At 39.7% G+C, this 24,563-nt stretch overlaps 1 protein-coding gene across 5 annotated transcripts in view; it reads right to left on the minus strand.

Annotated features, from left to right (window-relative positions):
• The window catches only part of ptprua (protein tyrosine phosphatase receptor type Ua), a 158,098-nt gene that overhangs the window by 98,268 nt on the left and 35,267 nt on the right, over nt 1-24,563 (minus strand). For 4 of the 5 annotated variants that reach the window (XM_046844202.1, XM_046844201.1, XM_046844200.1 and 1 more), the window contains exon 2: nt 19,403-19,531. In XM_046844202.1, the coding sequence (XP_046700158.1) occupies nt 19,403-19,531 (129 nt within the window). The remainder of the gene's footprint in view (nt 1-19,402; nt 19,532-24,563) is intronic. The other variant, XM_046844199.1, reaches the window with a different exon arrangement.

Consider the following 24,563-nt stretch of genomic DNA (forward strand, 5'->3'; position numbering starts at 1 on the left):
CTCCTTTTTTTTTCTTTTCTTCTCTTTTCTGTCGGCAATTAGTGGCTGCAGCACACATGATTACCCCCATCACTTTTTTTAGATATATTTAAGTGTGTGTGTGTGTGTGTGTGTGTGTGTGTGTGTGTGTGTGTTACTTTGTATTTTTGTACATCTTATTGACTCCCAGTCACAGTCATGTCTCATAAAACTCACTCTTTGACTGTGTTCCCCGAACATAAGAGGGAAAAAGGTAACTGGCAGATGATAATGAGGCATGTGGGTTGTTGCTATTTTTTATGTTTGGTGAGAAGTGCTGGTAGGATGGTGCTGCTGACATCACTCTTTTTGGATGAGTGCTGTGCTGTTTTATTTTTAACACACTTTGGCTCATGCACACTCATCTTAGCAGGTAAACGAGTGAAGTGGCAAACCGGGGGGAAGTGACTGTGACTCAGACAGGCCCAAAATAAAACCAGCAGATTTTAACATTATTCCTACCCAATACATACAGTATATAGAAATAATAAGCAGAAACACACCGGCCCACTCACTGATATCTACACTGTGGATTATCATGTACAGTTTTTATCTTTTTTTTGTTTTGTTTTTTTAGCATAGTCCAGTTTTACACACTGACGTACACACTTTTATCCTACGATTCTTGTGAATGTGACGTTGTAATGTGTAATTATGAATCTTACACAAAAGGTGTCAGTATTATGGACAGAACTACATTTCCCACAGACCCACCATGTCAGGTTTAGCAAATATATTCCATGTTTTCACAGTTTTCCTTTGGTTCACTTTTAGGTTATTGTTTTTCACATTTTTTGGTTCTATATATATACAGTACAGACCAAAAGTTTGGACACGCCTTCTCATTCAAAGAGTTTCCTTTATTTTCATGACTATGAAAATTGTAGATTCACACTGAAGGCATCAAAACTATGAATGAACACATGTGGAATTATATATGGAATTATATACATAACAAAAAAGTGTGAAACAACTGAAAAATGTCATATTCTAGGTTCTTCAAAGTAGCCACCTTTTGCTTTGATTACTGCTTTGCACACTCTTGGCATTCTCTTGATGAGCTTCAAGAGGTAGTCACCTGAAATGGTCTTACAACAGTCTTGAAGGAGTTCCCCGAGAGATGCTTGGCACTTGTTGGCCCTTTTGCCTTCACTCTGCGGTCCAGCTCACCCCTAAACCATCTCGATTGGGTTCAGGTCCAGTGACTGTGGAGGCCAGGTCATCTGGCGCAGCACCCCATCACTCTCCTTCTTGGTCAAATAGCCCTTGATGCCTTCAGTGTGACTCTACAATTTTCATAGTCATGAAAATAAAGAAAACTCTTTGAATGAGAAGGCGTGTCCAAACTTTTGGTCTGTACTGTATTTGTTTTTAATTACATTTATTTATTTATTTTTTACCACATTTGCTTGTTAGGGATAAAATTATAGGAGAAAAATGTATCATTTATATCCATAATTTATTTCTGTAAATGTGCTTTGTAGCAAAAGAAAAGGTTTTGCCAAATTTAGGTATTTTTTGCTGTTGTTGTTGTTATTGTTGAATTAAAACCAGCTGTAGATCCCTGGGAACTCAAAACTCTTTTAGGGACATTTGGTTTCATACATGTTAAAATGTAGATGTTCATGTAGATTAATATCACATATAAGGGCATGTAGAGTAAATAACACAATCGCTACACACTCATTCAATCAACCCTTTTAGAAAACATGGTCAGATTTGCAAAAAATGGTCATTCACCACAAATAAGCACGGATCTCGAGAAAACAGAACGATTACTATAGAGTGCTTTAAAAAAAATCATAATAATCATCGCTTAAAGAGAAACTGACCAGCAAACAGTGAAAAAGCGCATCACATGGGGATTCCAGTAACGCAGCTCAGCCACTGCAGCTCACATCAACACTCATTGTGTTTTAGGGTGCCATTACTTATTTCCTAGTTGCCTTCATTTACAGCTTCATTTTGGATTGCTTTCTTTAAACCATAAAAAAGAAACAAAATTGGTATTAAATCAAACATACAGTCAAAACTGGACCCGACTATAAATCAAACTTCATATCACTGTGTGAATTCCACAGTTTAGTGAACAAAAGTTCCTACAAATGATTTATATAATAAACTAAATTGGTTGTGTGATGAATGAGTCTCAATGTGCTGAATAAGCATCTTTCCAATCTTGAGGTTCTCTCGAGGCATTAATTAAGATAGACACAACATTTGTATATCAATTAGCTGATAAACTGTGCGATCCGACACGAACGCTCGGAACAAACACGTGTTTTACGAGCGCGTATTTATCATTTCCAGCGGTGATGAGAGAACCGCTGAGTCAGACGTAACGAAGAAATCACGTCTTCCGAGCGAAGATGCTGCATGCAGCACATACACAAGGGTCTGAACTTAAAGGGCGATAAATCACTCATGGATTTGTTGATGAGTGCAGAAGTGGAGGAGTTTTTTTGGGGGGTTTTCGTGTGTGTCGAGGGCAATTTAATGTCAAGTCATTTATTATTTAATAAAGAACCTGTGTGTTATATGCGACACTGGCAAAGTCCCACCAAACGTCTACTTTGCGACTCTGTTTCCATTTTCAGAGTTTTTACTTTAGCAGCAATGTTTTTTTCCTTAAGTCAACATTTTTTCTTATACAGCTCGCCTCAGTCTTAATCATGAAACCGAGCTGCTGCTGCTTCGGCTCCTGCTGCTGCCAAGAAACAGTTCTGCTCCAAACCACATTCGTAAATATAATATAATAAAATAACAATAACACAACCATACGGTAGAATTCTTTTCTTCAAAACATAAAATATGGGGATCCAAAATGGGGGAAATTCTGCTTATATGTAGTTATGAGAAGTAGAATTTGCCTGTGAGAAAACTGCCTTCATGAACATACAGGAATTAAACAAGGAACAACCCTTTTTTAATGAAAAGATCTGAGGATCTAAACCCCATACTCTGGTCTCATCTGAACATGTGACCATCTTCCTTTCAGCCTCAAACAACGTTAATGAATATCAGCCATTCGTACATAAAAAGTTCGTCCTGTACAAAGATCTAGAGATACCAAAGCTCACCCATGCTTACATTAATACAAAAGAATCATATTCTTTTTTAGTTTTACCAGGCAGAGGTTCTTCTCCAGTCCCAAGTTGCCTCAATAGAAAAACTCCAGCGCCACATAAAACCTGCAGAAAAACTACAGCCTTTTTGATTCATCCCTCAATAAATATAAGCCATTCTGCTGAACCCAGAAATAATTGCAATCCCTCAAAATTCCCTCTGGAGGCTGAAGGACAGCTAGTCGATACCCGGCTATATGCTATTTGCTATTAAGTTGTTTGTTACTCGAGTCTGTCTCCAGAAAGACATACAGTGTAGAAACTAATGACATTTTCCAAGCCTATTTTGTACTGCTTCTAAACAGCATTTCTATGCTTTTGGACTGCTGCATCTTCACCCAGTACACCCATAAGACCTCGTTTATTTTCTCACATGCAAATAAATCTTTTGTCATGACGTCTCAGAAATACTTCAAAACTTCCCATTTGCCACAAGCTGTAGTGCTACATGTTTAAAAATTCCAGCAGTTACTCTGTCTTACGGGTTTTCTTTAGATGGCACACGAGCCCGAATAAACTGCTGTTTTCCAGAAACTCTGTGGTTGTCGATGTTCAGATCAATCAGATCAAAACCTTCGTGTTTTCAACCACATAAGACCTATTAACGCTCTTACGTCAGAACTTGATTCAGAAGAAAAAGAAGCCTTTAGTATACATACACGAGGTGGTACCTAAAGGTTTGGCGACTAGCTCTGAAAGTTTTCTTTTCGAAGCGTGTCAAGCTCCTTCTGAGATTCATGCCGGCGAGCTGGATCTTGATCTTCATGAAGAGGGGGAATTCCGCAGTAGCCAAATCTGGTGAGTAGTGTGGGTGCGATAGTGAGATCATGAGGATTGTTAAGCTCGTTCCTGATCTTTTGACGTCTTCCAGTGATGTTCTTCTGCTCTTAAAGCACGACTCGTCGCAGCGTCGCCGTATGTCAAACGTACGTCATGTCAAATGTCTCTGTGGCAGATTTTTCTAACTTGCTGTCCGTGATGACGCAGACGTGGAAACGCACGTGGGTCAGAATATTACCAGTTACACCATTATTCTCCAAAATTTTAACAGCCCAGTAAAAACCCTTTCATCATATATTCCAGGTGATCTTCCTTCTGATCAGTAACCTGGAGCCTTAACCAATGAGCCGTCGACAGCGATAAGTTTAAACCCCCAGCTGATTGAGCCATGCTTGGGTGACTCTTGATTTATTTCACAGTATGATGTTGGATCTAAAACATTCTCCATCCATAACCAAAACACAAGCACAAGTGAGGGTTGGAACATTTAATTCAAAAACATTCGTCCTTTGTTTGTTTGTCGATTTAGCCATAGCATTAGCCGTGTGATTAGAGCCCCTCTCCTGCTGAAAGGCCTCCTAAGCTTTTACTTGCAGGTGGTACTCAGCTCCATCCGTTCCCCCTTCATTTTTAACCTGGGTCCTGAAAAAGCATCACCAGAGCATAATATTCCCACCACAATATTTCACCGGTTTCTCCTCAGCCTGTGGTTTCATTTAATTCAGCTTCCAAACAGTCCTCAATTACACAGAGCTCTTGAAATGGCTGCCTGGGGCACCTTCACTCCACTCTAAACCACACCGCTCTTTAACTCCTTCAGAACGTCCCATATCAGCCTTTTGCTCTGCACTGGGTGTTATGCAGTTTCCACTTCCTCATTGTCCACCACCTTAAAAATTCTTTCTCTTCTTTCTTTAAAAGCTCTCTAGACTCAATGTTTTTTTTTAGAATAAACGATGCTTTCAGTGACAGCTCAACCGAGGTGAGGTTTGCTCAGCTGTTTTTATATTCCACAAGAGAACGACAATTATTAGCCAATTATGTCCTCATTAAGAGAACAGCTTTGATCTGGGAGGCTGAATAATTATGCAAGCATTTTTTTATTTCCTTTGAAATACTCGTCAAGCAATGTCATCCTGAATTAGAAAATTCACCGTTAGAGAAGACCAACATGAGAACACGGATTCGATGGTAAATAACAGAGGTGGCTAAAGTACACACATCCTTTACTTAAGTAGAAGTACAGATACTCATGTTATAAAATATTCAGGTAAAAGTTGAAGTACTGATTATACTTTTTTACTCAAGTGAAAGTAAGTTTTGGCTCTGACATGTACTTCAGTAGAAAGTAGTTATTACTTCCACCTGTTTTAGCTGTTAACTGGACCTTACATTATATTAGATGTGTTGGTAAATAAAACTTCTGGACCTTGTCCACTCTGAAAACATTTCAATTCTGTCCTTTCTGTGTTGGATTAATTTCTTAGTTTCCTGCTTTTTAATGAAAGATAACTCTAAAAAAGCACTTCTGTGGTAGCTCAGTGGGTTAAGGCTTGTGCCTGAACATGGTCCTTAACAGTGTTGGGCAGTAACGGGTTACCGGTAACGCGTTACTTTTTACAGTAACTAATACTGTTATAAAAATAAAATAACTTCGTTAGCATTAGCGTATGGTGCGTTACCCGCTACTTTATTAAAGGAATTCATTTCGGCTGAAGTGTAGCCTACAGTCTAACCTGCTTACAGCAGAGACGCATTGTAGGATTGGTGGATTACCCTCTGTATACAGGAAGAAGACGCACTGCGGGCGTGTCTCCGTTTATTCAGGTCTGTGCGGCAGTAATGGGAGTCGAGGCAAGAGCAAGACAAGTTTCTCAAAGTGAAAATATGATCATTATTTCACTTTAGTTGAGTATAAAGACAAAAACTTTTTAGTCAAATGTAAGCTGTGTCTTTCTGGTTCGAAGCTCGTATCTACAGCGATAAACACCAACCTCCAGGAACTCCATGCTATAAGCTAGAAGCTAACCCGGTGTCCTACATTGTTGATAGTTTTCATACTTCAGCTGTGAAAGGAACATGTTTAAGAGCTCAACACAACAGCAGAAGCCACTTTAGTTTTTGATTGTAAATATATTATTCAGCTTGTTTTGTTGTTTATTTCAGAAATCCTTGTGATATATTCAGTTTGTTCTGGTCTTACTTTAATAAAATAGTGTTTAAAAATGACTTTGTGTTTAAGTCAGTTTTGTGTTTGTATAGATCATAACACATAAAAGGGTATTAATGGGAACATTAAAAAAGGTTCTTTAAAAAAGTAACTAAAAAGTAACTAAAAACTTTTAACTGTAACACATTACTTTTTGGTGTAAGTAATCAACAAAGTAACTAAGTTACTTTTGAATAAAGTAACGAGTAACTGTAACTAGTTACTATTTTTTAGTAACGAGCACAACACTGGTCCTTAATATAGTCCACGCTGGTGATAAGGTTTCAAAGCCAGTCCTACATGCCTTCTTTCTTACTGCGCTGGCATGAAACAAAGTATGAACCCTCCAAAAAGCACACATGCTTTTCAGCAGTGGTCGCTCAGTGGGTTAAGGCTGGTGCCCCATCTAAACATGCTTCCCAGTCTGATCTCTTCCATGGTTCAGTGGGTTAAGGCTGGTGCCTCGCTGAAGTCCTAGACTTAACACTCGACACACACTCATTATTAATCTCAGCCCATTCCACCATCATTTATTTATTATTTATTAATCTACCGTACTACACTGTTTACATACTGTTTTTTGTACTTTTACTGTTTCTTATTATACTATACTGTTATTAGGGTGGTGGTAGTTCAATGGTTAAGGCATTGGGCTTTGGATCAGAAGATCACAGGTTCAAATCCCACCAAGCTGCCACTGCTGGGCCCTTGAGCAAAGCCTTAAAACCCTCCCCTGCTCAGTTGTAAGTCGCTCTGGATACGGACGTATGTAAAATGTTGTTTTATTATACTGTTAACATGCTGTCTTTTGCACTTCTTGACTGCTGCTGTTTTTTGCACTACATTGTGTCTGTTTATATTCAGTCCCGGGTATAGTTTTTACACTTCTCCTCATACAGTACTGTATATTTAGAGTATACAGTAGGTTTACTAGTTGGCGCTATCTCAGATTTTGTGTCTTGTCTTGTGTTGTCTTGTGTTTTCTGTCTGCACTGTCTGTCTGTATTGTTTTTTGTCTGCACTGTTTGCACCAGGTTGCACTCGATGCACTTTATGTAGCTTGTTGTTGTTTAGTGTAGCACCAGGGTTCCGGAGGAATGTTGTCTCGTTTTTACTGTGTACTGTGTACCACTGTGTATAGTAGAAATGACAATAAAAGCCTCTTGACTTGACTTGACTTGATATTTAGGATCAGGGTTTGAATCCTGCTTTCTGCCTGCTAGTTGCCATGTAGGTTATGTTCCTGCTTCCTAAATCTTTCTTTAGCTTTATATTTTTGTGTTGATGGTTTAAAGGTAGATAGACCTGCTCTAAACAAACTTCCTGGGCTGTCTTCCCTGATGGTTCAGTGGGTTAAATCAGGTGTCTTGCTTTTGGTGGGGTTCAGGGTTCGAATCCTGCTTTCTGCCTGCCAGTCACGATCAGGATTCACTTCCTACATCTTTCTTTAGTGATATATTTTTGTTTTTAATGGGTTGAAAAGAAAGATAGACCTGCTCTAAACAAGCTTCCTAGCCTGTCCTCACCGATGGTTCAATGGGTTAATGTTGGTATCTCGCTGGTGGTGGGGATCAGGGTTCGAATCCTGCTTTCTTCCAGCTAGTTACAATGTGGGTTCAACTTATGCTACTTATATCTGTATTCGCTTCCTACATCTTTCTTTAGCGTTAAATTCTTGTGTTGATGGTTTGAAAAGAATGATAGACCTGCTCTAATCAAGCTTCCCATCCTGTTTTTTTCTGATGGTTTAATGGGTTAAGGCTGGTACTTTGCTAATGTTGGTGGTCAGGGTTCAAACCTGGCTTTCTGTCTGCTAGTCATGAGATAGGTTAAATTCCTGATACCTACATCTTCATATTCTTGTTTTGATAGGTCAAAAAGAAAGATAGACCTGCTCTAAACAAGCTTTCCAGCTTGTCCTTCCTGATGGTGCAGTGTGTTAATGCTGGTGCCTCGCTAATAGTGTGAATCAGGGTTCGAATCCTGCTTTGTCACTGCTAGTCACGATATGGTTTTGCTTCCTACGTCTGTCTTTAGCATTATATTCTTGTTTTGATGGTTTGAAAGAAAAGATAGACCTGCTCTAAACAATTGACACAGCCTGTCCTTCCTGATGGTTCAGTGGGTTAAGACTGGTATGTCGCTGTTGTTGGTGTTCAGGGTTCGAATCCTGCTTTCTGTGTCTTTGTCTGGTCTGAATTTCTTGTTTTGAAGCATGAAACGAAGGATAAACCCCCAAAAAAAAAGAAGGTGTGTTGTGGGACTTGATGGCTTTGTGATAAAAGCCTTGCCTCTGAGCTCAGAGGTTGCTGGTTCAAATCTGGCTTGTCCCCACACTGGGTAAGTTGTGTGGAAAGTAGTGTGTGATGAGCAATGGAGTGGTTGACTGTGAACAAAGGCTGTGAAGACCTGCTGCTTCACTGCCTCAGAAAAAGTGAGGGTGATAGGTTTTTGGCAGAATTTTTCCCTATATATGCAAAACTAAGTCGATAGTTTTTTGGAGGTTTTTGCTTCATAACCCCCTGTTTTCAGCTTCTCAGACGCTGGGGGGGCAGATGCCCGGATATTGCCCCCCTGCTTCAGGATACGCCCTCCGAAACCATCCACATCCAACCTTCCACGCAGCCATTCCTGACACCTTCCACACTCTTAACTTAGAGTCCTGGCCGGGGTTTGAACCGGCAACCTCTCAACCCAGAGGCAAAGCTCTTCCAATTGAGCCACAGGATCTCCTGCAAGAAGCTGATTTTTAGGACCTTTTTTGGTTCTTTTTAAAAACTTTTGAAACAATTTAAAGGAAAGCTAAGGGGTAGGAATTGAACCGGGTGAGTCAGATAGCAGCGACCGCTTCACTAACCACTACACTACGACAGGGGGGGCAAACAAGCCTTTGCTTATTGGACTCTTGGCTTTTCTATAGTTAGAGACCAGTGTTTTCTCTTAGATCATGATGGTAGAGGGTCAAAATTTCTCCTTCCTGTTCATTCTCTCAGTAACTCAAAGTCTATGAGAAGTGACTCAGGTACAAGAACCACATCTCCAACACCTGCACCACTGATATACCATGATTTACCAGCAACCAATTTTAATGACCTTTTATTGTTCTGTTTTTAAAAACTTCTTATAATGTTCAATATGAAACTAGAGGTAAGAATCAAACCAGGAAAGTCTTTCATCATAGATCACTAATGGCATTACTTCAAAACTTTGTTAGACATGTAAATAAGCAGGAAAGACAGAGACAAAGACAAAGAGACACAGACACAGCTTTAGAAAGAGTGAGAAACAAATAGAGAGACAGCAAGAGAGAGACATATACAGTGAGACAGAGACATTTACTAAAAGAGACACAGAGACAATTAGATAGAGAAAATAGCGAGACAAAGATAGCGAGATATAGCCACTTCCTGTTGGAAGTGTTTCTCCAGAGCGACTGACCTTTTAGTGTGGAGAACTCTACCATACGGTGGTACAATAAAACACCAAATGTATCATGTGTAGACCTGTTTTACGAGGACTGTTTCGTTTGACACACCGACAATGGCAGCGATGTTTTGGATCGTTCACCGACGATCATCATGAACGATTTGCCGGACGGTTTTCGGGGGCTGAGCTTATCGAAGGTCTTTTTGATCTCTCATCGTCTTCCAGTGATGTTCTTCCACTCTTGGCAGATTCCCCAGTTTCACGCAAAATTTCACGTTTGTTCTTTGTTCTTACTTGCTGTTCGTGATGAAATCGCACAAGTGGTCAGAACAGCACCAGATCCCGATGTACACAGAACAATGTCTTTTGGCACATTGAATTATGAAGATCGGTGCTCCCTGTGACTCTGCGTGCAGCCTTGTGCTGCTATCTGTTGGTATGTAACTAGTCTCGTAACTTTCTGATACCACCTCGTACAAGAAAGTGTTTAGACCTTCCTTTGCCATTCTGAATCCACAAAATTCAATTATGTGCTGTTTTATTTCAGAGACATTAAAAGGAACCATCAGCCATGTTGGAGTGAAACAGTAGTGACAATTCAAATAAGCTTCTGAGGAACTTTTGAGTGATGAGAGCTAACAAGAGACACGAACATGAACAACTGAACAATAGGTGTGAGGTGCTAGAACATTGCTAAGAGAAGAGAGATTGAATATCCACACCTTCCACTTGAGTAGATTGACACGTCTCCTGTTGGAAAGTAAGTGGAAGAGACAGAATACCGAGGGCAGGAGCTTTCAGGACATCCTGCTGATCTTGAAAGCGGTGATAAAAGACTTGAAGTATAATGCTAATTTATCACCGGTACAGCAGACGTACAGCAGAAATGCAATCAGCTAATAGCAAAAGCCATTTTACACAAACAACAGAGGACAACACAGAAGAAAGCTGTCTACTCTGAAGTCTCGGTCTATCACTGGACAGATCAAGAAGAAGGCTTTTTGTCTCTCTTGGTGAAGATTATTATTAAAGAAGAACAAATGTTGGTTTTTCACAATAGATGTCTCACTATAGCGATGCCCAGTAGATATCTCTATTTATGCCACCGGTTTCATCAGAAAAGAACCTCTAGCTTCTCCTTCTCTTATTACAAATAGCACAAAAGGGAAGAACATGTTAGGAACTGTATATGAAGCAGGTCTGTAATACACATCAGCCAAAACATTGTGTTTGCAAACAAACTGTTTAATTCAAATGAAAAGATTAATCAAAGCAAATCAATTAAAGAGCCAGAACCAGAAACAACAAGACAGAGAGAAACTGGAACGCAAGAGAAGCGAGAACATGTGGACAAGCAGAAACTGGAAATAACCCATATCCCAAAAACATAGATATGTGGAGTGAATGCAGCCCTTTGGTGTCCTCCTGAGATGAAGTTGACCCTGACTTATAGGCAGTCATTAAAAATAATTGAAAGTGTAAAAGGGGTTGTGTGTGTCGCCACTTTGTTTAACAATTGCAACGTTTATACAAAAGCAATGGTGTGTGTGACCTGCATGTTCTCTCTGAGTCACTTCTCAAGGACACTGCTGCCAATAGAAAAAGCGTAAGTGCACATGAATGCAGAAAGGAATGTGCAAACCATTATATTAGATTCAGAAGATCAGAACGCTGAAAATCGCACCATCTATCTGAACATCATCTCCTCCAGATATAGAGAAGATTCTGAGCTGGTGTGTGTGTGCAGTAAAGCATCTGTACATGATGTGGAGATTTCTGGTGAGTGGTGTGTTTCCTTTATATAATTCATATCTATGTTTGATAGGAAGTAAGACGTGAAGCTTCACACACATCTTTGTATAGAAATATTGCAGGATTCAACCTGAGCAAAGTGATGCTCTGGATCGTTCTTACTGTAGCGTACACATCTTTGGTAGATGAACAGAAATGCAAAATGACTGTAGGATGCAGATTTAGATCTCTAATAAACAAGTCTGAGGTGACGAGAACATCATCGAGTCACAGCGAACATTACGACATGTGCTGCAATCTTCTGAAATAGTGTCACCAGACCACTGGCCTCCACAAAACACACTGTCTTCTTGATTTCTTGGGGCCTTTTGCACCGCTCTAATTACTGATTATGGAAAATGAGTGGTGAGACAAGACATGCTAAATTACATCAGACGATGGTTCGCTGCTCACCAACTCTTATCAGGAAGGGAATAAAACATGACAGGGTGTGTGCTGTTGCAGCAAAGGAATCCACAGTAAAAACAATATTCATTATTCATGGATAATTTTTTTATTTAACCTCCCATAGAGTTTTATTCCTCTTCCACACCTGCGATTAGAATTAGTAAGATGACTAATTGCTGTGGAAGGAGTCGGAACTCAGAGCTCTTCTCTGAGCGGACGCACTCGCAGGGTGGATCAAATCAAATATACGATTAACAAATATTAAAATAAATAATACAGTTATTCTCCTCAATATTTAGAATGATCACAGAAGCTTTGGATTTGTATTGTCGATTTATTTGAGCTAGTTATCATATAAATACTATTAAAATACCAATTCCTGCTCACTACAGGCTAGCAAGTTAGCAACGTAACCAGAAATCTAATAGTCTTTGCTATCACTTGACATAAAAATGTAACTTCATCAAAATCAATTCTTGCAGTCAGTCAGCACGTCATAAGAGCTCTCGAGAGGAACATCTCAAACAGCAATGGCACAAGTCAGCAAGTTCAAGTTCAAATCCAAAAACTGCACTTTTTCTACTTTGACTATTGACATATTTCTACGAGATTCATCCTCTACTTCTCATCCTTCATTTACATATTCCCTCAACCTCCTCCTCATCCTAATTACATATTTATACGATTTTCTCTTTTCCCAAAACCCAGATTATAAACATCTCTTGTTTTGTTTGCCTGTGATGCGTGTGTTACTGTTTTAATTAAAAGTTGTTTTTTTTACACCACTTTTACTAAAGATTGACTTATCAAATCAAATCAAATCAAATCAAATTTTATTTGTCACATACACATACATACAGGGTACGACATGCAGTGAAATGCTTTTAACGACGGTCCGGCATGAGGGAATAAAATAAGGTAAAAAGGGGAATAAAAATATAAATATAATAACAAAATAACAAAAAGAAAAATATAGTAAGAAAAAGAAGGCAGATAAATAAAGATATAAAGATATCTAAATATATATGTATATATACATACATATACATATATACCTATATATACACATACACAGAAAATGTTTATGGCAGTGTGCAGTTAACCAGTAAACAACAGTAAACACTCCTGAGATTAATCACAATTCTACTCAAATTAATGCTTAATAAACGTACAAATGTCTAATGATTCCGCTGTTGCGATGCTGAGTAAAGTTTCTCATATAAATTTCTCAACAAAAGCTTGCAATCTTGTTATTATTTTCTTTCTCTCTCCTTCAAAATTACTGAGAAACCTGAAAGTCCTCTGTCCTGAAGCAGAAAACTCTCACCATCTGACCTTTGCAAAACACTCGAGACTCTTTTCATAAAAATTTCAATTCAATCCGATTCATTTTTTCTTTATAAAGCACTTTTTACCAACAGACGCTGCAACAAAGCAGCTTTACAGAAACCCTTAAATAGATTTAGATCCCTAATGAGCTAGCCAGAGGCTACGACGCTGTGGAAAAACTCACCTGTAGCTGAGATATCGTATGAGTGATCGTTTTCTGCATGACACCAGATAGTGAGATTATGAGTTATTACTGTTGAGTGAACATATTTGATGAGGTCACGCAATACTGCATAGTGTATGATGACGTTTTGGAGCATTGAATCTGTTGCATTGGAATGAAGTAAAGTATCTACAGAAGCTTGAGAGAGATCCGGGGAATGATTATGTCGATTTCGAAATCGGCCGTTTATACTGCGTGTAAATAAAGATGGAATGCAATTATAACAAGAGATTTCTGCACAAAAAAACGCATGCAATGTTTAACGTTTGTTGTTTATTTGTTTGTACAGCTTCGCAACGCTGCTGGAGACACTGTCGTACCCACTGACTGAGCTTAGATGTATGAGGCTAATGTTCTGAATGTTTAAGTTCCTTCTGCACAGGTGGTAGTGTGAGAAATGTTGCTGCTGTTGCCAGAATTGAGCTTATGTGTTGCACTTATGGGTTCTGATAATTAGATCAGCGACTCAGGAATCGCATCTGAGAAATTGAGGGTGGGGAAAAGAGGGGTGGGGGTAGTGGGGGTGTGGGAGGCAGTAAGTGACTGGCCAACCAAATCAATAAACCTTGTGAAAAAAAGAGTTATAGCAAAAATAGCATCTTACAGGTGTGTGTGTGTGTGTGTGTGTGTGTGTGTGTGTGTGTGTGTGTGTGTGTGTGTGTGTGGGAGTGAGAGAGAGAGAGAGAGAGAGAGAGAGAGAGAGAGAGAGAGAGAGAGAGTGTTTGTGTGTGTGTGTGTGTGTGTGTGTGTGTGTGTGTGTGAGAGAGAGAGAGAGAGAGAGAGAGAGAGAGAAAGAGTGTTTGTGTGTGTGTGTGTGTGTGTGTGTGTGTGTGTGTGTGTGTGTGTGTGTGTGTGTGTGTGTGAGAGAGAGAGAGAGAGAGAGAGAGAGAGAGAGTGTGTGTGTGTGTGTGTGTGTGTGTGAGAGAGAGAGAGAGAAAGAGAGTGTTTGTGTGTGTGTGTGTGTGTGTGTGTGTGTGTGTGTGTGTGTGTGTGTGTGTGTGTGAGAGAGAGAGAGAGAGAGAGAGAGTACTGTAAATTGAATCTGAACCTAAAATCCACAGTTCATATAATGGACCATTTTTCAGTAACAATCATTCCTCCATTTATGAATCTCTCAAAATTGCTGTCAATTTGATTCCTTTCAGGCATTCAGGAGTGTGTGTGTGTGTGTGTGTGTGTGTGTGTGTGTGTGTGTGTGTGTGTGTGTGTGTGTGTGATTATTCACACCTGTTCCCTGTCACCCATAATTGTACTGTAAATGTATTTAAGTCTCACTCTGTATCCACTGTTACTTTGTTACTCAGGTTACTGTTACTCTGTATCTTTGTTGCTAACTTTGTTACATTGTTATTCTGTTACTTTGTTATTTTGTTACTTTGTTACATTGTTATTTGTGTTACAGTTACTTTGTTACTATTTCTAATTCCAATAAAGTCATTAAGCATCATTTTATTTATCATTCAACATCATTTCAGATTTGATGGCACTCATATACTGCATGGGTCTTAACCAAACTATATCCACAAGTACACAATTGTACAGGACCTTTAAATACAGTAAAATTGTACCTTCGGTTTCCCTTCTCTGGAACTAAGACACACAAAAATTGCTCCAGCAAGACATTGTCCCCATGTGAACAAAGAGATCTCCATAATGTCACGGTCAGAACTCAAGTGTCTTGACGGAGCCTTGACCAACTCACCTACAGTGAAGATATCTGGAAAAAGGTGTGGAACACTGGATGAAGCCCAGACCAGGCGTTTCACTAGAATGTCTAATGGAAATCATTGTAAGAAGATTATTATGAGTGTAATTGGGTGAAATAAATAGGAGGTGTTTAATAAACACATATGAAGGTCAAGTGTTTATAAACGTTTGGATATAGAGTGTATTTTGAGCATCAATCCAGCAGAAAGTCATGTTAGATGTAGTGTTCATTTATTCAGATAATAAAGATCACAATTAAAAACAGTAAAGCAGTTGATATGGATACACTTTCAGCTGCTCCCAATGCTGCTTCCATTTGGACCAATCAAGGACAAGAGCAGGTTTTAAAAGAAAACACATGGTGAATTGTTCTGTTTGCCTGACGCTTTTGTTCAAAGTGACTTTTAATGGAGGCAGTACACAACTGGAGCAGTTGGGGATTAAAGGATTTGCTTAAAGGACACAGCAGTGGCAGCTTGACAGCAGCCCAAAGCCTTAACCACAGTTTCTCATGCTTCACCTTGGAGGGTGGTTTCAAAAAGATTTATAATCAGTGACCCAAAATACAGCATATGTGTTGATGGGAGGCCAAAATTCTGAGAAAGAAACCTACTTTTTTATCTGTGTATACGGGGAGAAGAAGCCTGGTTGATAACTAAACTTCAATTCTATCAGCTAAGCACATGACCCAACCTCTCATGGATCACAAACGCACAAAAGTATCGTGGCTCTCTCATTAGGAATAAACTTAAAATTAAAAGGAACACATTTATAAATTCATTGATGCGACTTTATGACTGCGTTATCTCTATAAAGCTGCTTCACAACAATGTCTATTGTTAGATGCGCCCAACAAATAATTATAACTGAAACCGGTCGTACACCTTGACTGAATAAAATCTGGCCTGGATGATAATAAAAAATAAAAGTCATGCCCAAAAAAAAAAGTTCAGAACCCGACTCTGAATACGTGGAACTTTTACTGCCTTAACTTTATCGTATTTTAATTGACTTACCTTAAGTCGCAGACGCTGCAACTCTGAATAAGACCCTGTGTAATTTGCGCCTTTAATGATTTCCGGTGACTTCAAAGGTTACATCAATAAAGTTTTCCTCCTTCAATATAGGAGCCGAGTTAATTGCACTATTAATGCATATTGAGTCCTTGGGTTTTACGATTATACTCGATGTTTCTTAAAAAACCGAGAGACCAGGAGTTTAGCAGCTCCTTTTATTATACTTCAACATCAAACATGCCGACCTCAGTCTCATTCAAATGAGCGAGAGCCATGAGAGTTTAATGAGCATATGTTAACATGCCATTATGCCTTTTGTTGTTTTTTTTTAATTATTATTCTCACTTCTTTTCTTTTTTTTTAATCAGCATTATTATGGTTTAATTTGCATTTCTGGCTCAATGAAAGTCGTAAGTGAGTGGAAATCACAGGAATATATCATCAGATGACACAGTGTGGACCGTGTTTGATATTTAAGTATATTTGGAACACAACAAAAAGAGCAGAACTCGAGAATCTGAGTGGCATTAATCTGCAAACACAACATCTCACCCTGCCTTCAATCCCCTGCATGAAGCTCCTCATAAAATAAACACACATACTATATACTCTCTGAGCCTCTCATATAAAAAGCAATTTCTTGTTCTCTTGCTTTTATTGTGCTTGAAATTTCACCAAAACACATTTTCTTGAACACTTAAAGTGATGCTGCTGAAGATGTAGGATTTCTATAATAAAAATATCGACATCACCAATCAAAGTTTGGACCGTCAAATTAAACAGATGCATTATTCATAATTCAAATATTGGCTTTTGTTTAAATACATTGTGGACAAACATTTCAAACAACTGTTTATGAATTGAAAAACCGACTGAACCCCAGACCTCACATCGTCAAGATGATCCCACAGCCAAGCTCCAAAATGTAGTGGAAAGCTGGAAAGCCTTCTCAGAACCTCAAAGTATAGTAATAATGATGGTAGATTGTGGACAATCTTTGGGAGAATTAATTGAATTCATTTGGTAGCTGATTGTGTTAATTGGATAAAAAGGCTGGGGAAAGGATTGTAAAGCTGAATGTTCTCTCTCTATTCATTTCCTGAACACCATCAAATAAAGAGGCTTGTATCCGAGCCTGATAACTGTTACACCTATTGTTTCACTCTAAGCACACTTAGCAGTAAAAGTGAATACAGACGTGGGAACATCTCTGTCTCTGTACTATTTCTTTCCTCCCTGCAGTTCCACCTCATTCACATGACAGCAGTATCTCACTGAAGATCAATACTATTGACCCAGGAGCACCCAGTGCACTAAGCTATTGTCTCATTTGGTATCTCATTAGAAGCTTTCAAGGAATTGAACACACAAGAATGTGTTAGTGGTCAGCTTTTAAGATCTGGTGAGCATCTCTGCATGCTCTTTTGACCAAACCAAGAACCTCTACAGAGGAAAAAAAAGCCCCAGGAACAAAAAAAACACTTGAAATGTAAACACAAATAATACACAGAGAAGAGGAGTGACTATCTGCCAGCTTATCTTCTCTGCCTCGTCTAATGATTGCAGGTTCCTGGAGGTCTTGTATAAAGCCAGACAATAGGCCTTGACAAAAAGAGAGGACACCAATCAAGCAGTGTGAAAGTGTGTTTGTGTGTGTGGGTGTTCGGATCCCCAAAAGGCTCATAAGAATCGCACTTTTTTTGCGCCTCAGCAGAATAGGTGGAAATGTAATCAGCACGGGTTCCTGCTGAGCTCCTGAGACTGGAGGGAAACCGGCTGAAGAGCAAACAACTGTCATGGAGCAAAGGACAAGCTTCTTTTGACTCAGAGAATAAACAGTGAGTCCTACTAACAATAAATACAACAAAGGAAACTGCTGACTCGCTGAAACACTCGTCTTTACATTCAAACGAGGTTTTTGTTTCTCTTATATGGTTCAGATAGTGAACATAAGCTTACATTCAGACTGCAGACACACTGATGATGATGGCATACCGTAATTTCCGGACTATTAAGCGCACCCATATATAAACCGCACCCACTGAATTTGACAAATATTTTTATTTTTAAACATAAATAAGCCGCTACACTAATGAACTTTACACAGGCTTTAACGAAAGACACGTTACACATGGTGTAACGGGTGAAATATGTTGCGCTTCCTTTAGGAGCAGAGCGGTATTTTGGGAATAGCATTCCACTGCATTTTCCCGGTATTATTGCATGTGTGGAGACCGAGGATTATGTCATTATTTTCGGATGCTCATTTCTAAGTTTCTTTGACTAACCCGTAACGCTGTTGCCAAGAATAATAAAAAGCACGGGTTTTGGAAACCTGTCTGTGCTTATATGATTTCTGTTGTAACTGGAGTTAGAGAGCTCTCCCTTCACCCAGACTCAACGCGTTACAACGGCTTGTATCTAAACAGTAGCCGACCAAGAAAGTCATAGTTCACTGTCTTCCTCCTTCCTTTCACAACTATTTCTCTCGGGAGTTTATCTTTTGGCATCGTCGTGCGTTTAAGAAAAACGTTTTTTCTCCTGATGCCGTGCAGCTCAGAACACAGGTGAGGTGCGTTTTTTCGTTTCCATTTGGAAATTTTATTGGTCTAATGTTATGGGGTTCAGTTTTTTGGCTTGAAGTTTGTGAAACCGGGAAAAACCCAGGAAAAATTCATAAATAAGCCGCTTCGTTGTTTAAGCCGCGGAGTTCAAAACGTGGGAAAAAAGTAGCGGCTTATAGTCCGAAAAATGCGGTAATCGTCCAGAACGCTCACATAATAAGAACTAATTCAGGAGTAATCTATTTATAGTAGAGCAGTCAATTGGTTCAAATATTTAATCATGATTAATCGAATAATCATCAATCGATCGGAACTTTTGCTATGTTTCCACACGGACGGTTTTATTTGCCGGATTTGTGCATTATGGCGGATTTTGGTGCATCAGTAAAACAAAAGTTTAGTGATCAAAGTTTATTTGTTTTTGATATCTGAGTAAAGAAAGGACATTGTGAATAAACGTGTGTTGTGTTTTAATTTTGCCTCTTTTGTTTTTATTTATTGATATTTTTAATAAAATTGTCAAACACCAACGCACGCTACATTAATTGCACGTTAATAAAATTAGTGCCGTTAAAATGAAGTTGAGTTGAAGCATAATTAATGTGTTCATTTTGACAAACCAGGAATAATCAATTATCTAAACAGATATTAAAGTACACTCCTTTATTTTGCACCATGGCACATATTTGGCACCTGGGCAACATCCAGCCCTGTTCCTGAGACTGGAGCATCAGATGCCCCACACAGAGAGAAGCATTGTGGAAACAGGTGGCAAGACTGAAAGAGGCTCATTCTCTAGAACTCACCCCATGTGAGGTCAGAGGGCACTGAGGGCCAGCTGGAGGTTCGCACCAACTGCCAGTCAAAGTCATCCTCCTGTTCTTGTCCGTACTCGCACAGGTCGGTGTTCGAATCCTCCTCAAACGTGCAACCTGCTTCACATAGAAAATAAAATATGTTACAAATACAGTGCAGGCTACAGAACGTACAACACTATTATAAATAATATGCAGCCTGGTGCATTTATCCCTAATAAAGAGCATCCAAACACGTCTCAGAAACAGGTGTTTTATTCTTTATGCTCTGATTGTTTCAACAAAAAAAACATTTCTATTGGACAGATTGCTCTGCTCAAAGATTAAAAAGGTGGAATAAATATGCTGAACATAAGAAAAATTCATTCCAGTTCACGTCATATTACATCCATCACCAGCCACCATGAGAGTCGGTGTTTAATTCACTACAGAACAGAGGCTAGAGGTGTGCATTGGACTGATTTTTTTCTCTATTTGGTGCCCAGTGCTGTAGAAACTTCAATCAACCCCAGTGATTTCTACAGTTATTGTTGTATGTCCTCACTGTTAGAAAGAGAACAAAGAGCAAACGCTTGACATCCGTCTGACATACGGCGACGCTGCAGAGTTGTTTGAGGTGTTTTGAGCGGCATGTGCGCTTCAAGAGCAGAAAAATATCACCTGAAGATGACGAGAGATCAGGAAGACCTTAAACGAAGCTCAACCGTTTGGCAACTCGTGCATGATGATCATTGGAGAACAATCCACACGGCCTCTCGACACGAGCTCTGTACTGCTGTGCAAGGAGATTACTTAGAAGGTGATAGTTTGGAAATGTAGACAAATAAAGTACTTTTTTGTAAACAGAGCTCATGTCCAAACCTTTTGACACCACCTCGTAATTATTTCGACCACAGCAATACTGCGTATGAATGAGGAACTGCAATTTAATGCTGCTCAAGCATCTCACAACATCCGGTACACTTCATGAGGCTCATTCCTGCCAGTCAAACTCTGTCTGCATTCCAGAGACAATTCCAGAGGTTATCTTGTTGGGTTCTTTGGGACAAAAATATTGTTAAATGGGAATTATTCCGGTATTTGTGCTCCAACTTAATGATAACCAATAAACTGAGTCAAGATAGTCATAGTGATCATGATCTTTCCATGTACAAAACAACCTCTGTGGCTTCAAAGAACATTTATAATTGGTCATAGACAATTATTCTGGTCATGATGCAGAACAGCTCCTCACTGCCCTGTTTTGGACCATTGTCACCATTTTTCAGAAATGAAACCACTTCTTTTAGCTGCTCCTGTTGTCTCCCTCACCACATCCATAAACCTCCTACTTGGCCTTCTTCCATCTTCAGCATTCTTCTCCTGATATACCCCAAGTCTCTAAACTAAACCATCTCAATCACTGTGTCTTCAAAAAAATCCTTTTCTCTAATAACCTCGTTTCCAATCCTGTCCATCCTCATCACTCCTGATGAAAATCTCAGCATCTTCATCTTTGCCTCCTGTCTTTCTGGCAAAGCCACTACATCTAAACCGTACAACATTACAGGCCTCACCACAGTCTTTCCCTTTCATTCTTGCAGACAATCTGTCACAAATCCACTCTTCTCCACCAAAGAACTTAAACTCATCCACCTTCACTCCACTTCACTGCCCGCCATCTTATTCGCCCACATGTCCACATGTACTTACTCCTACTGACTTTCCTTCTCCTTCTCTCCAGCATGTACCTCCACCACTCCAGGTTCTTTTCAACCTGCTTCAAAAATGATCAAGCAGCACATTCAAATGGAATGAGTAGACGACACCCTCAGGCAACCACAGTGGAAAAAATCATGATCTCACTTGCCGTCCAGGCACTAAAGTGCCCCCAAGTTTTCTCTTCTAACTTCTAACAGGATCCATAAGTAACAAACTTGTCCATGAAAGACGAGGATAAGACCTGTTCGAAAGAAGGTAGAAATAAATCCCGCAGCTCAAGTCCACTGAAAAAACCTCAGCAAGAGGTGCACGAGCTCTGGAGGCTTTTCTTACAAAACCATTCAGTCGGGAATGCGGCCCCACTGGACACTTAGTCACCATGGACACCTCTGTCTTGGCTCAGGGCATTTTCATGCCCCAGAAGCCCAGAAGACATGTGGGGCCCCAGTGTGAGAGTCAACCAGCTGGAAGTCTACCCCCTCAAATTCTTCTCATTTACTGTAAGACACCACCACATGCTGAAACATACAAACAACAAATTCCTGTGCACAGATTATCCAGGCTCATTTAGTTTAGACGAATGAGACTTGTTTAATAGACGATCTCACAGAAGAATCTGAGCAGATATTTCTTACCGAGGTTCTGAAAATACGAAGCAAACCCACTCATTTAGAAACTTGGCAGGGAATCACAAGCTTGGCAGGTTAGACGGAGTGATCTGAAGATATTAAATACAACCACGTTTAAATTGTTTAATTTGATGAAAAAGTAAAACGTTTGAAGGTGAAGGATTTAATTGATTATGCAGGATCAATGAAATATCAGCTGATAAGTAATGAAAAGGACACGAGGTCACAAGTTTCCAGCATCCACAGATTGCAAAGTATTTTGTTTACATTATAATTATAATTATCTCCAGATGGAGCAGGAGGTAGACATTTCCTACGTGCATTTCAATCGCTTACTGAAATCAATAAAACTCCTGAGCCCTAGCTGAAGGGTTGAAGTTGTTCTTTCAAACAGAAGACAGGGAAAGTAATTGTAAGACACGCTAGACCAGAGTGCTGCATTCACTGCTCTCAAACTACTCCATTTCACTACATGTCACGAGATCTGACAGAATGCAAAGCAAAAAAATACTAATATGGGCATCTGGGTGGGGTGCTGGACTTATCTGAACATGCTTTGTGCATTATGCATTATGTGGCTAAACCTTGTGTCATCTGAGGTCCTTTCAGGGTTTTTGAAGGACCTGAGATGAGAACGATGGTAAGTGGTTTGTGTTCCTGTGTCAGAACATTGTTTTAGTGTATTTACTGAACAGAACCTTAAAAAAATCAGATGCTGAAACCAGTTCCTGACATCATACTGTATCTGTACTGTATCTAACACAACCTTCCCATAACCAATGATTTCCCAACTTACACTTACATTATTACAGTACTTGGCAGCTAAGGGCCTTGCTCAGGGGCCCAGACTGGTTATAATCTGAATTCTAGCTGCAGTATAAACAAATACAATTGAATATTATATCGTTGTATCCTGTCCTGTGTTACGTTGTTGCTCCATGCTTCTGGATAAACAATATTTTCTAGATTGGATGATAAGAAAAGCATGAATTTAGATATAAAGAACAAATACTGTATATACAGAGAGTGCTATAGAGCTTCATACCCTATTGAACACCTTTGGGATGAATGCGAGTGCTGACTGCACCCCAGCCCTCCTCACCTTCTCATCTACATCAAGACCCCGACTTTATTCACTGGCTGAAAGAATCTCCACAAAATCTAGTGGAACATCTTTTTCTGAAGAGTGGAGATCTTTATAACATCTGATTGGGACTTATTGTGGAATGGGATTACAGAAGAGCACAGAATCGTATGGTCAGGTGTCCACAAACTTTTGCACTATGAACACTAATAGAGAGTGTGTAATCGTATAATTAGAAAAAGGATATAAATATATTCTTAGTGTACGTACTCACAGCTCCCACACGGTTTTATTCTGCCCAGAGACAATGTTTAATTGTTCTACTTGTTCTAAAGCTCCTGCAAACTTTTCACTGCCAGAGCGGAGAAATAAATATACAGTATATATTTACACATTTATCTGCACTTTTTATACCATTTGCACTACCGTACAAAAGTGCTTTGAGTTTCTATCAATGAATAAATCCACACTGGTTTACTAGATTACAAACTTAAAATACTATAAGACTAAACTCAAAAACTAAAAAGGAAGACGTCGGTCTTCACCTGTCCTTTGGAGAAGTTCAGACATCTAGGGGAAGTTCATTCCAACACCCCGGTGGCCCATATCGATAGGGGCAGGTGGTATCTTAGTGGTTAAGGGATTAGACTTTGGATCTAAAGGTTGCAAGTTTAAATCCCAGCCACGCCAAGCTGCCACCACATCCCCGGGCCCCTGAACAAGGCCCTTAACCCGATAGCTGCTCAGTTTTATGAATAAGATAAATGTAATTCACTCTGGATAAGGGCATCTAGCAAAACGCTGTAAATGTCTACCCTAAACACCAATCTTGTGATCATCGGGTGTCGACAAAATTATGACCCTATAGCACATGTGCATACTGAGCTCAACAACAAAAGGTCATTTTTCCTTCTTCCTTCTGCACCCCGTCCACACCCCCGTTTCCTCTCTCACTACTTTTTTTTAGAGTTTCTTTCCTTCCTATCAGTTTCTCGTAGCTGATTTCATCTTTCAGCAGAATTACAAGGACGTGGGACAAAACGAAAGGAAAGAAAGCAGGAAGTGACACTTTTCCCAGACAGTGTTTGGGGCGATGTCTCGTCTTCCCCTCATCATTCATGCCGTACCTCCTTCTTGGTGCGGTGGGTTCAGATTGGCACTGCAGGGTGTAGGGTGTTGTGTGAAATTGTTTCATTACCCCGCCCCCACAAACCACCCACCACCGCCACCCCCCAACACACACACACACACACACATTACCCATCGCTTACACATCTCACCTACAGGACCACAAACACTCTCTCTTTCTAACTCCATGGAGTCCGGAGGATAAATAACCTGCTTGAGAGAAAGAAGAAAACAGAGAAAAACTAAATAATAAACCAAAACAAGGCTGTGGAACGTTTTCAAAGAAACGCAGAAGTAGCAGGTTAGTAAAAGGATGGATAGACAAGCACGTGTGTGTGTGTGTGTGTGTGTGTGTGTGTGTGTGTGTGTGTGTGTTTTATTTAATAGAGTAAAAACATGGGTTGCCAATTTTCTGTGATGTGAGAAAGACCAGATAAATCCCTCTGATTTTATTCGCCCCTCACACACCCTTTTTCTACAGCAGCATCAGTTATCTAAATCACACCCCACACACACACACACACACACTCTGAAATATGTACACCCCTGCCCCAGACACACACACACACACACACACACACACAAGCGACTGTATTAGTGTGTAATATCG

This window comes from Silurus meridionalis, chromosome 29 (assembly GCF_014805685.1).
Source record: "Silurus meridionalis isolate SWU-2019-XX chromosome 29, ASM1480568v1, whole genome shotgun sequence".
Lineage (NCBI taxonomy): Eukaryota > Metazoa > Chordata > Actinopteri > Siluriformes > Siluridae > Silurus > Silurus meridionalis.